This window comes from Tupaia chinensis, unplaced genomic scaffold (assembly GCF_000334495.1).
Source record: "Tupaia chinensis unplaced genomic scaffold, TupChi_1.0 Scaffold000323_1, whole genome shotgun sequence".
NCBI classification, from domain to species: Eukaryota; Metazoa; Chordata; class Mammalia; order Scandentia; family Tupaiidae; genus Tupaia; species Tupaia belangeri.
This window is the reverse complement of record NW_006159817.1, coordinates 232,177-245,473: the sequence shown is the minus strand read 5'-3', so window position 1 is coordinate 245,473 and position 13,297 is coordinate 232,177. Positions and strand designations below refer to the sequence as shown.

The following is a 13,297-nucleotide window of genomic DNA, read 5'->3' as shown; positions in this document are numbered from 1 at the left end:
TTCCAATGGCATGATTCCCTATAAAAGGCAAAACTATGGAGAGAATAAGAAGAGCAGGGGCTTGGGGGAGGGAGGGGTGAGTAGGCAGAGACGGAGGACTGTTAGGGCAGCTGGAATACTCTGCAGTACTGTAAAGGTGGGTACGTGGAGTACACGTTTGTTCAAACCCATAGAGCACGCACCACCAGGAGCAGACCTCCTGCAGACTGCAGACTCTGGGGACGATGGCACATCCGCGCAGGTTCACCGACCGTAACAAACGCTCCACTCTGGTAAGGAATGTCGGCAGTGGCCACGCATACGTCAGGGAGAAATCACTGCACTTGCTACCTAACCTTGCTGTTAACATAAAACTGCTCTAAATAATAAAGTCTATTCAGAACTATTTGGGGTCTGTTCCATGGCGTGGTAGTTAAGGCAGCCAGATCCCACGTGCACAGTTCAAGTCCTGGACCCAGCAGATCGAAAAACACGCCAGGCATGTGTGCACACTTGCCCAAAGTCCTGAAAGGAGGAAGAGATGGAAGGGAAAGGATTGCTGTGACTATTCCCTATGAGAAGGTGCTTTTCTTCTTCCTCTTTCTCTGTCTCTATGGTGATCATGTTTGCTAGTAAAAAATAAATAAATATATCTATGTACAGAAGTGTATGTGTGTGTACGAGACATGTTCTCTCCCTCTCTTATTTTTAACTGTGCCTCTTTCTGTGGCTTTCAGATTTTTTGAGAGAGTTTTGTTTTGTTTTGTTTTGTTTTTTTGCTTTAGGGTGTGTGTGCGGGCCAAACAGACAGAAAGCGAAAAATTACTCCCCAGGTGGATGGCCACCATGCAATCTATTCTCCTTCATTCTCCTCTCAGGATCTTGGGCACACACACACACACACACACATGCACCTGGCATGAGTTTTAAGCCACCAGATCTGGGACTCGAACCACAAATGACCACGTGGGAGTCCAGCAATATACCCATTTCACCATCTGCTGGTACCACAAATGACCACAAATGACCAGCAATATACCCATTTCACCATCTGCTGGTCCCAATGAGAAAGCAAGCCGCCAGATCTGGGACTTGAACCATGGTTGGCCACACGGGAGTCCAGTGCCTTATCACCAAACCACCTGCTAGCCCCACATTTTTTTAAAAGTATTTTATTTCTTTCTTCTATAAGAAAGAAATGTTCTTATCTACGTTTTCCATAAGAGAGAGAGACAGAGGGAGAGAACAAGAGACAAGCCCCACCAACGGGGGCTTCATACCATGATCCAGCCCCATCCTCAGCCAGCCCAGAAGGCAGACACATGACCCTGGTATGTTCAGGGGGGCCTTGGGATACAAACCCAGGACATTCCCCGTGTGGGTCCAGTTGGGTTACTGCTGCACCACAGCCTGGGCCCAACTTTCAGATTTTCTCTTGACTCTTTTTTTTTGAGAGGTTTTTTGCTATAGGGCAAAGAGAGAGACAGAGAGACAGAAAGCGAGAAATCAACCCCCAGGATGGAAGGTCACGCTGCAATCCCTTCTCCTCCATTCTCCTCTCGGGATCTTGGGCACGCACGCACACGCGCCCGGCGTGAGTTTGAAGCCACCGGGTCCGGGACGCGAACCGCAGTCGACTACGTGGGAGTCCAGTGACATAGCCATTACGCTAACTGCTAGTTCCCTTGACTCTTCAGAATGAACAGAGAAGTCTACCAAATTCTTTCTGTAAACAGCCTAACCTGTGTACTCCTGAATCCAGTTCTGTTTTATGAATCTAAAAGCCCTCCACCTAATGGAGCTTTCTTTATCACTCCGATTTGTCGCAATAAAATACAATCCAACTGACAATAAATAATATTTTTACAGAGTTATTTATGAGGATCAGCAGATGGCGTAATGGTTACGTTGTTGGACTCCTATGTAGTAGACGGCGGCTCGAGTCCCGAACCTGGTGGCTTTAAAACTCACACCTGGTACATGTGCATGCGTGTCCAAGATCCCAAGAGGAGAATGGAGGAAAAGGCATCGCAGTGTGGCCATCCTCCCTGGTGGGGGATCGGAGGGGTGGTCATCCTCCCAGGGGTGATTTTTCACCTTCTGTCTCTCTGGACAGCGCACACATCCTATAGCAAAAACCTCTCTTTAAAAAAAAAAAAAAAAAAAGGAATTATTTATGTAAGTTTTTGCATTATTATTATTATTTCTTAGTTTTTTACAGGGCACACTCCCTCACAGGAGAGAGAGACAGAGAGAGAAGGAAAGTGAAAAAGCAAGCTGCCAGCTCTGGGAATCAAATGATGGTGGCATCTCAACCACTATGCCACCTTTGGAACCCAATAACTCTTTTAAAAATGGACTCATGGGACCAGCAGATGGCGTAATGGTCATGTTGCTGAACTCCCACATAGATGACAGCGGTTCAAGTCTCAGACCTGGTAGCTTAAAACTCTTGCCAGACACTATGTGTGTGTGCCCAAGATCCTGAGAGGAGAATGGAGAAGGGATTGCAGCGTGGCCATCCCCCCTGGGGGTGATTTCTCGCTGTCTCTCTGTCTCTCCAGCAAGCACACATGCCCTATAGCAAAAATCTCTCTTAAAAAAAAAAAAATGGACTCACAGAAAGTTCAGTCAAAATCAGACCGTTTAACTGGGAGTGGAGGGAATTCCCTCCATGGCCCCTAAGCCAGTCCCCACAAATGTGATAGGCAGCGAGAATGTGGCCTCAGGGTAAATTAGTCCCACCTACAATGTCACTGCCCCACTAAGCACTCAAGACAAAAAAACTTGCCCCCAAGAAAAAAAGGAAAAGAGTTTCCTTTATTTGTAAAACAAACCTTTTCCTCCAACTTATTTCTTGCACCTCAAATAGACCATTACTGGAGACCAGCAGATGGCATAATGGCTATGTCGCTGGACTCCTATGTAGTCAACTGCAGTTTGAGTCCCGGAGCCAGTGGCTTAAACCTCATGCTGGGCGTGTGTGCACGCATGCCCAAAATCCCCAGAGGAGAATGAAGGAGAGGGATTGCGAAGTGGTCATCTCCCCAGGGGGTGATTTCTCACTTTCTGTCCCTCTGTCTCTCTCTGTCTCTGTGGCAAGCACACACACCCTATAACAACAATCTTTAAAAAAAATCCATTAATGCCTAATTTGTGTGCTCATCATCATAGCTTATAAAAATATGACTACAGGGGCTGTCAGGTGGTTTGGTGATTAAGGGCACTGGACTCCCACATGGCCGACAGCAGTTCAAGTCCTGAACCTGGTGACTTGCTTTCTCACTTTCCCTCTCTCTCTCACACACACTCTGTCCCTGGCCCCCTCTGGTCAAACTGAAATAAATAAATAAAGTTAAATAAAGTAATTCTTAAGAAAAAAGGATTGGGGGCCCGCAGGTGACATGGTGGTTAAGGTGCTGGCATTCCCGCATGGCTGACGATGGTTTGAGTCCTGGACCTGGTGGCTTGCTCTCTCTCTCTCTTTCTATCATCTTTCTCTGTCAAAACTCATGTGAAATAAATAAATAAATAATTCTTAAAAAAAAATATATGACTGTATAGGTTAAGCACAGTTTGCTCTATACAAGCAGCCTTCAAACAGTTAAATGAAGAGCCAGCCCTGGAGCCTAGTGGTTAAGGGAGCTGGGTCCCACCTGGCTGACTAAAGTTTGAATCCCCTTTGGCATGAAAAACACACTGGGCACACTGCATGGATGTTCAAAATCCCAGCAAGATGGAGAAATGGAGGAGAAGGGATTGTGGTGTAACCACACCTCATGGAACGATGTGCCTTCTCCTTCTCTGTCTCTCTCTGGCAAACACATATACTCCCTGGCAATTAAAAAGAAAAAAAAAAAAGGCAAAGAGAATGGAATTAAAAGTACAAGTTTATTTTGGTGCAAAAATGGTTTAAATCTATGCGTAGGTTTTGGGGTCTTTTTATAATACACATATGCATGAATTTTTTTGAAGACCCCCCCCATTTACTTAAGTATGTTGGTCTTCCATGTTGAAGACTGAGTATAGACGCCTATAGACACAGAATTACCCTTGAGAAGTGCAAGCATGCAAAAAAAAGAAAAAATTGGAAAGAATTATTTTATTAAACTTTATTTATCTACTTTTTTTTTTTTAATTTGACCAGAGAGGGACAGAATGAGAGAGAGGGAAAGTATGAAAGCAAGCTGCCAGGCCTGGGACTCGAACCGTGGCCGATCATGTGGAAGTCCAGCACCCTTAACCACCATGCTACTTGCTGGCCCCAGCATGCCAAATCATCAACAGCTAAAAGTATCTGTCTTATTTTAAATATGTCCAGTCACATTGTAACCTTGTGTATAAAATCCCTTTCAACCTATGCTTCATGTGATGAGCTATCATGGGTCCCCAAATATACACACTTGAATGACCAAGTTTTACCAACAGGCTCCACTGAAACTGACTTCGATCGTCCATACCGATCTACCCCTCCAAAATCAACATAAAACCGGATATCCGGGAGGGTGGGGGATGGGAAAACAAATATAAATACCAGCTCCAACCCATGAGACAGAGGTTGTAAAAATTAATGAGAAGAATTGTTGTGAATTCTTGCTTTTTTGAGGGGGGAAAAAAAAAAACCCTCACAAGGGCCAAAAATCTTAATTATGTCTCTCTATTAAGGGTTCATTTCCTGGTCCCAACCAGAAAGCTCATACCTCATAAATATAGTCTCCTTATACAATGATTTAAGCAAGAGGAAAATGCCTTTTAATGGCAAAGTAAGTTAATATCGGGGGATAGACATGCACGCATACACAGCCATTGTTGTTAGAGCTGGGAAATGAAATACCCATGTGGCTTTTTTAAACACCTAAATATTTCTAGGGATTGCTCTGGGAGCTGCTGACAACTGCAGTGAAAACCTTACAAAAACGCATTTCACAGAATGAATGTCGCTGGGGAAGATTCAAGTTTTTTAAATATCTTTTTCAAGCTGTCAACCATCTGGGGAAATAACTCCCAAATCCAGCTTGGGATCGCAGCTGGGCTGAGGAAATCTGTCTGGTCATTAGGAGCCCGGTGGTATATGGGAGTGACAGCAGCCCTTAGAAATGAACATGGCCACCGCCACAAACCTACCACCACCTGGTACCTAGAGCCAAGTTCAGAAAAATTATTCTGAAAGATCTGGGCTCTTTGACCAAAAAAATAAAATAAAATAGTGCCTCGTCTTTTCCCAAATTGTTTTGGCAATTTAATCATATGGCTTGTTTTTCTTTCCCTGTTCATTTATCCAAAGCAAAAATGCTAGACAAATCGTCTTTGAATTGACGACATGATCGGGGAATGAATCAACGAAACCACAGAGACTAACATTTGTAGTTGTTTTTCAACCACAGTCATAAAGAACGTATTTTAAAGTCTCCGTCTTTCCAATTCGAAAATAGCCAGAGTGTCATCGCGTAGGCCAAGAGTTTTTCAGGGGCTGCATTTGGGATGAAGTCTCCCTACTACGAATTGATCGGTGAAGCCATCCGCAAAGTCGGATCCATCCTCGCCAATATCCTGTGCCCAGCCCTGCAGTACACGTGTGCCACGGATTATTTCATGGAATACTCGCCATGACACGCTGAAGTGGGTTATTTTATTATCCCCATGTTATAGGCAGGGAAATTGAGTGAAGTCATTGGGCCAAAGTCAAATGGATTTGAACCCAAGCAGTCTGCCTCCCGAGTCTACACCTTCACCCTACACGCTGGGGAGTAAATGCTGCCTTCTACCCAATGAAGTCAGAAGCCCAACACCCAGTCCAGGTGGGACAATAAAGTAACGAGCCGGAGTCCACAAATCACATGCAACCCTGGCCCGCTTATTTAAATCACACGTCATATATCTATGTGGGAAATGTTTCCAGGGGCCCTGGATTTGACTGGAAAAGTGTAGCGCTTTGGATTTACTCCTCACAAAGAAAGAAGGTGCCTTTGCCATAAGGAGGAACATGGGGGAGGGTAGCAGAACCCTGTCTCCTACGAAATCCTTCTTCTGGATGTTAAGGACTCTGTCAGACTGGCTGTATAGACCTCTAGGTCCCTTTCAGCTAGCCTCCCTGACCCAACCAGCAAAAAAAAAAAGCTATTTTGGGGGCTGGCAGATAGCGTGGTGGTTAGGGTGCTGGATTCCCACATGGCCGACTGTGGTCTAAGTCCCAGACCTGGCAACTTAGTTTCTTGCTTTCTCTCTCTGATCAAATTTAAAAAATCATTAAAATTAAATCTTTTTTTTTTTTTTTTAAAAAAGATTATTTTTTAGGCTGGCAGGTGGCATGGCAGTTAAGACAGCTAGACTCTCACACAGCTACCCATGGTTTGAGTCCCGGACCCGGCAGTTTGCTTTCTCATTTTCCTTCTCTCTCTCTCTCTCTCTCTGGTCAACTTCAATAAAATAAAATAAAATAATGACAATGAATAAAATGAAATAAAATAGTTCTTTTTTTTTAAAGGCTATTGTTACACAGTCAGTCATCAAACACACATATATCCAAATGCATATTCAGAGAGATACATTTTATCTCCACGAAGGTTTAGATTCACAGCCTCCCAGCTTGCGTTCAAAACTCTCATGTCCACACCCCATTAGGGAGGTACTCATTCACACACATAGATCATTAAGTGTAAGCATCAGGGAAGTGTTTTGTTTTGTTTTGTTTTGTTTTGTTTTGAGAGAGATTTTTGCTATAGGGTACATGCATTTGCCAGAGAGACAGAAAACATGAAATCACCCCTAGGGGGGATGGCCTGCCTCAGTCCCTTCTCCTCCAATTTCTTCTTAGGATTTTGGGCATGCATGCACACACACCCAGCATGATTTTCAAGCCACCAGGTCTAGGACTCAAACCACCGTAGGCCATGTGGAAGTCCAGTGCCTTAACCACCACACCACCTGCTGGTCCTAGAAGAATATGTGTTAATAGAAACTTGGCAGGTGTTAGGTATATTTGCAATTCGTCCTGGGGTGGTTTCCAGGGTATATGCAAATGGCAAACTTACATTGCATTCCATCAACTGTCAGTATCTGTGGAATACTGGTCCCAGGGCCCCGTGGATGCTAAAATCAGACCTTCAACTCCTTTATAGAAAATGGTATAATATTTGCATAGAGGAGCCAGCAGGTGGCGTGGTGGTTAGGGCACTGGACTCCCACATGGCCAACAGCAGTTCAAGTCCCAGACCTGGTGGCTTACTTTCTCTCTCTGTGTGTCTCTCTCTGGTGGGTGCACATGCCCTATAGCAAATTTTGAAAAAAATGCTAAAAGTAGGGGCTGGCAGGTGGCATGGTGGTTAAGGGCTATGGACTCCCACATGGCTGGCTGCAGTTCAAGTCTTCAACCTGGTGGCTTGGTTTCTCACTCACTCTCTCTCTCTCTCATTTACTCTGTCCCTCTCTGGTCAAATTAAAATAAAGAAAGAACGTTAAATAAAGTAATTCTACATATATCCTCCTGCATACATTTTTAAAGAGTTATTTATTTCTTTTATTATTTATTTCTTTATTTTTTTAATTTGCACCAGAGAGAGAGGTGGGGGAAAGTGAGAAAGCAAGCTGCCACATCTGGGTCTCAAACCACAGTCAGTCATGTGGGAGTCCAGCACCTTTACCACCATACCACATGCTGGCTCCCTTCCTGAATACTTTAAATCTCTAGAATGCTTATAAATCCCTAATATAATGTAAATTTATATCCATGGCTATTAATATTGTTTATCTGTATTCTTTTTATTGTTGTATTATTATTTATTTCATTTATTTATTTTTAGATATTTTTGGATCTACAGCTGGTTGACTCTACAGGTGTGAAACATGCAGAGACAGAGAAATGACTGTGCTTTCAAGATTGCGGATTATTATATAACAACCACACCTTAATAAAGCTGTATACAGGAATCAGCAGTTGGCATAATGGCTATGTCGCTGGACTCCCATGTAGCCAACTGCAGTTCAAGTCCCGGATCTAGTGGCTTAAACTTACTCCAGGAGCATGTGTGTGTGTGCCCAAGATCCCGAGAGGAAAATGGAGGAGAAGAGATTGTGGCGTGGCCATCCCCCTGGGAGGTGATTTCTCGATTTCTGTCTTTCTGTCTCTCCCTGTCTTTCTGGCGAGTACACGCACCCTATAGCAAAAACCTCTCCAAAAATAGATAAATAAAAAATAATAATAATAAAGCTATATACAAAGAAAGAGAGGGAGAAAGAGAAAGCAAATGTTCTCCCAGGACCCACCCCCCCATATCTGATGGTTCTAAAATCACAACTACAGAGAATTTAGGAATCTTCCCCCAAGGACGTGAGTACTCACATGCTATTATTTTTTGTATTTTTGGTTTTTTGGAGGATCAGGTCATTTTTTTTTCCCCTTAGTTTTTGCTATAGGGCACATACACTTGCCAGAGAGCAAGACAGGAAGAGAGAGAGAGGGAGAGAGAGTGAAAAATCACCCTTCACGGCGATGGCCACACCACTATCCTGTCTCCTCCATTCTAGGTATCTTGAGCACACATGCATATGCACGCTGATTTTCAAGACACCAGGTTTGGGACTCGAACCACAGAGTTGGCCATGTGGGATATAGCACCTTAACTTTCATGTCACCTGCTGGGCCCAGCAGGTCACTTTAAAAAAAAATTATTATTTTATTTAACTTCATTCATATATTTATTTATTATATATATATTTTAACTTGATCAGAGAAGGACAGAATGGGGGCGGGGGGAGAAACCAAGCCGCCAGCTCCAGGACTCGTACCATGGTCGGCCATATGGGAGTCCAGTGCCCTTAACCACCACGCCACCTGCCAACCCCAGATCACTCTTACATGTCTACCTTTTCTCACCCTTCTGTAAAACTTGGGCTTTCTTATGAAATACAAAAAGATCTGACATATGGAGTTGTCAGAAGAGTTATGACATGACATATTTTTCTTTGTTTTTCTTTACAAAAATGCACCAGGATTTTTCTGACAACCCAATTATTTTGGGACCTTCTGTAGAAATGAGAACCTCTAAGTATCTACAGCAGGACTTCAAAATGTTCATAGAAAATATGTATTATGACAAAAAAAAAAAAAAACTTCAGCATGGATTTCAAATTGTTTTGTGCCGATATAAACTCATACTGCAATTTCATTTTTCTACAAGCTTTTTAAAATCCCCTCAAACATATCAAGGGCCATCCTTATTGCTATTTTTTCCATTTTTTTCCCCATTACCATTATCACAAAGTTAAATATGGGTTTACAGTAGCTGTAGAGGCAACGGGTTTCTAATAGGCAAACTCAAATTGGCCTAAAATGGTTTTGCAACTTTCAGGGCATTTGACTTTACTCTTTTCTTTACTTTCTTTTTTCTTTTTCTTTTCTTTCTTTTTTTTTTTTTTTTTTTTTTTTGAAAGAGAGAGAGAGATTTTTGCTATAGGGCGTGTGCACTCACTGGAAAAACTGAGAGACACAGAGAGAGAGAGAGAGACAGAAAGAAAGAGGTCACCCCCAGGGACCACACCACAGTCCCTTCTCCTCCATTTTCTTCTTGGGATTTTAGGCATGAACGCACATGTGCCCAGTGAGAGTTTTAAACCACCAGGTCTGGGACTTAAACCATGGTCAACGACATGAGAGTCCAGCAACATCACCATTATGCCATCTGCTGGTCCCTGGCGGCCTAGTTTTGCTCTTCCTCCTCCAAACAAGGAAAAGAAATTGAGAAGATCCTCCTGGCCCTTTAAAAAGTCATTGTGTTTTGGGAGAAGTGAGTTTGCACCTGGAGGGAAGGACGCTCCCTCGAGACCTGGGTTTCCAGACAGACCTGGCAGAGACCATCTGTCACAGCTTGGCCTGGTCACTGACAGCCCGAATTTTGGAGATCATCCACAGCATTCTCTAACCACCCTGGCCTCAATGGAGACGTTATCTGCTAGCCAGCCTGCACAAGATGACTGGAAGCTTGGGGTGCTAAGCCCGCCTCTCGCCCTCCTCTGGCCTCTCCTGGGGGATTCCATCACCATGCAGCCTCACCCCACCCCTCCTTTGGTCATGGGACAGGAGTGATGGAGGAGAAGGGGTGTCACCCAGAGTTCCCATATTCATCTCGGTAAATTGCTCATATGACTTGCCCTCGCTGGTTCCATATAGACCCCCAACTTTGCTCTCTCAGTCATTTCACCCCAAATCGCTGCTTAATATGCCCACCGGTCTATACGCTCACTATGGCAGCTGCCACCCCCCCCCCATCCTAATTTCTTCTCTTTCCAGATTCCAGACCTTTTTCTTTTTCCTTCTTTTTTAAACATTTATTTATTTATTTATTTAATTCCATTTGTTATTATTATTTTTTTATTTGACCAGAGAGAGACGGAGAGAAAGAAAGGGAAAAGTCAGAAACCAAGACACCAGGTCTAGGACTCGAACCACAGTCAGCCATGTGGGAATCCAGCATCTTTAACCACCATGCCACCTGCTGGCCCCCTGATTCCAGACCTTTTACTAACAAAGTTAGGACACATTAAATCCCTCCTGCTGTCCTCCTCCGACACACAATAAAATGAATCCACTGCACTCAGGTATCTAAAGACCAGAGGTGATTCACAGTAGGTCAAGATCAGCCCTTTCTCCGGGGGCTGGGGGTGGGGGGGAGCAGATCTTCCTCCCAACCCTCAGTGGCTCCGATGACAAGGTTAGGATTTGAACCGCCAAAATCAGGCATTTTGATCTGCATGGGGTCTGACGTTCACCCATCCATCAGGCATCTACTACTTCTACACCAGTTGCAGCCACCACCTCCCCACCCCCCCCGCCTCCCATGTCACCCAGCCTTTGCTGAGCGGCACGCCTCCCTGGCTGAGCTGTGACCCCTTGTCCAGGTCCTGGCAGCAGCATTCTAGGCACAGGTCGCTTTTTTCTCTTTCTTTTTTTTTTTTCCTTTCTTTTTTTTTTTGAACAAGGCAAACTTTGCTTTAGCACACAGTATGGGGTCCACTATTTCCAAAAAAAAAAACCAATTAGGGAAGCTTTGGCAAAATCCAATCCCAAATCCAATCCCAGTTGGCCCCGCTGTCAATGAAGACGCATTGAACGTACGATTATTGCGTGTGTATTGGAAATTACCATGAGACAGTTTGGAAAGAGACATCTAAGAGGCAGAGTGGAAAAGAGAAGGCTGACCCCAACAGAGAGGTGACCCCCATGGAGGGTGGCATCTGCCCCCTCCCCAAACGCACAAAGCCATGTAATAAAAGGCTCTTTCTTTCCCCTCAAGTATTTCATATTTAGGAGGCTGCTTTCTTAAGTGTGTGGTCAGCCAGGGTTTGATGAGTTGGTTTCTCGTGTGTGTGTGTGTGTGTGTGTGTGTGTGTGTGTGTGTGTGTACACGTGCTACGGGTTTGGTAATCCCTGCTAGGTCGGTAAATACAATCCAAACAGCTGCAATATGCAGGCGGCTACTCCGCCCACCCCCCAAGACTCCTGGGGTAGCAGTTGGTGCCTGCTGTGCTAAGAAACAGAGCCTGCTTCAGGCTCTGGGCTCCCTGGGCACCCCCTGCAGATTCATGCAAATGAGCAGTTGGCCAAGGCGCTGGTTCCGGGGTGTCGAGCTTTACCTTGTGGTTTTGGTAGGAAGTTACCGCGATAAACGCCGTCTCAGGAAAGACGTGGGTGCAGAACGCTGTATTTTTTGAGCCAAATCCATTATTTTCATCCGCTTTCACGATATGTAATCTGGGCTGGTATTTGTGCATGGAATTTAGAATAATCTAAAAATAATAAAGAAACCGAGATTGTAAGAAAAATCAAAACTCCTTTTGTTTCCAGATAAAACGCCAACCCCCCGAGTTCGCCTCATTACCTAGGACCTCCAAAAAAAAAAAAATAGTCTTTTTTTTAAAAATTATTATTATTATTTCTTCTATTTGGAGAAGGGGCCCGTGATTTTATTAAAAAGAAACATTTCAAAAATGACAATTTCCAACTCAAAAAGCCAGGGTAATATTCCAGGAATCTACCCAAGGCACACACACAGCAGTAAATCAGAATTCTTAATAACGTTTGCTTAATAAATTAACTCCCTACATAAGGCACTTCCCTCCGCCTGGTGGTAGGAGCCCAGCGAGCTTGGAGGGAGAAACACCACCAGAAAATGGGGTGGCACTTTGGGGATGACAGATGACACAGAGAGGAAACTAACAGGCAAACAAACATACACGCTCTCCTCAAAAAAATAGAACTCTAAGGGATGCATGACAAGGGATCGCATATTTGCAAAACTACAATAAACAGCACTATGTAGGATTGGGGGAAGAGACCTCCGATGGGGAGTCCTTTGTTTAGGGACTGTGCCAAGCGGAGTGGGTAAATTTTAAATAAATAAACAAACAAACACACTTTTAAAAAAAGGGTGGGGTAGTGGACATGGTCTGGCCTCAAAGGATGGTGAGAAGGCAACCCCTCCCAATTACAACCCTCATGAAATTAGAGGCTAGTTGCCCTGGGAACTGCCTTTCTAGACTTCATTATCAACAATTCAGGATCCACAGCCAGTCCTCTCTCCACACTCATCCCAGAGAGAGCTACTGCAGCGGCTTTGGAGGGGGGTGGTCTTTCTCCTTCTTTTCCTCTTTACTCTATGGTAGCGGTTCTCCCAGATCAAGGGGAAGACTTACGGTGGAACTGTTATCATTACAATGATCATTGTTATTATTATTATTAGAAAGAGGACCTCCGGCTGCATGTTCTGGTTGGAGCCAGATCTATTCATAAGAGATAAAGATTAAGAGTGGCAGGAGATGTGGTGGTTGGGGCGCTGGACTCTCACCTGGCCCATGGTAGTTCGAATCCCAGATCTGCTGACTTGCTTCCTCACTTTCCCTCCCCCTCTGGTCAAATGTTAAAATAATAATAATAAATACAATTAAATCATTCTTATTTTTGAAAACAGAGAGACAAATAGCGTTACTAATAAAACTGGGATTGGTGTTTTGAGAATGCCTGGGTCTAGATGCCCCCAGTAGGCTCTTAACATAATATTCACCCAAATGCTTGAATAAGTCCCCATCAAATGGGCCAACTGCCACGTTTAATGGTCTACTAATCTGGCCTGCTTTTTGCCCAGGACCTCAAATTGGAACGGCGGAGGCTGTCTCAGTGTCTTTGATTATTTGCATTGATGACCCCAGGGCAGAATTCTCGGACCAAGCCCGGAGAGCGGCCCGGAGGAGGGGGAGGGGAGCGCGACCTAGCCGGGGGAGGGGCGAGAGGCTGTCGGGCCGAAGGGCCCCCGACCCCGGGGCGCGC

At 44.4% G+C, this 13,297-nt stretch overlaps 1 protein-coding gene across 1 annotated transcript in view; it reads right to left on the bottom strand.

Moving 5' to 3' along the window:
• Nucleotides 1-13,297, bottom strand: part of TBX5 (T-box transcription factor 5) — a 70,889-nt gene that overhangs the window by 48,046 nt on the left and 9,546 nt on the right. Inside the window, exon 6 of the mRNA XM_006151678.2 lies at nt 11,608-11,760. Within this exon, the coding sequence (XP_006151740.1) occupies nt 11,608-11,760 (153 nt within the window). The remainder of the gene's footprint in view (nt 1-11,607; nt 11,761-13,297) is intronic.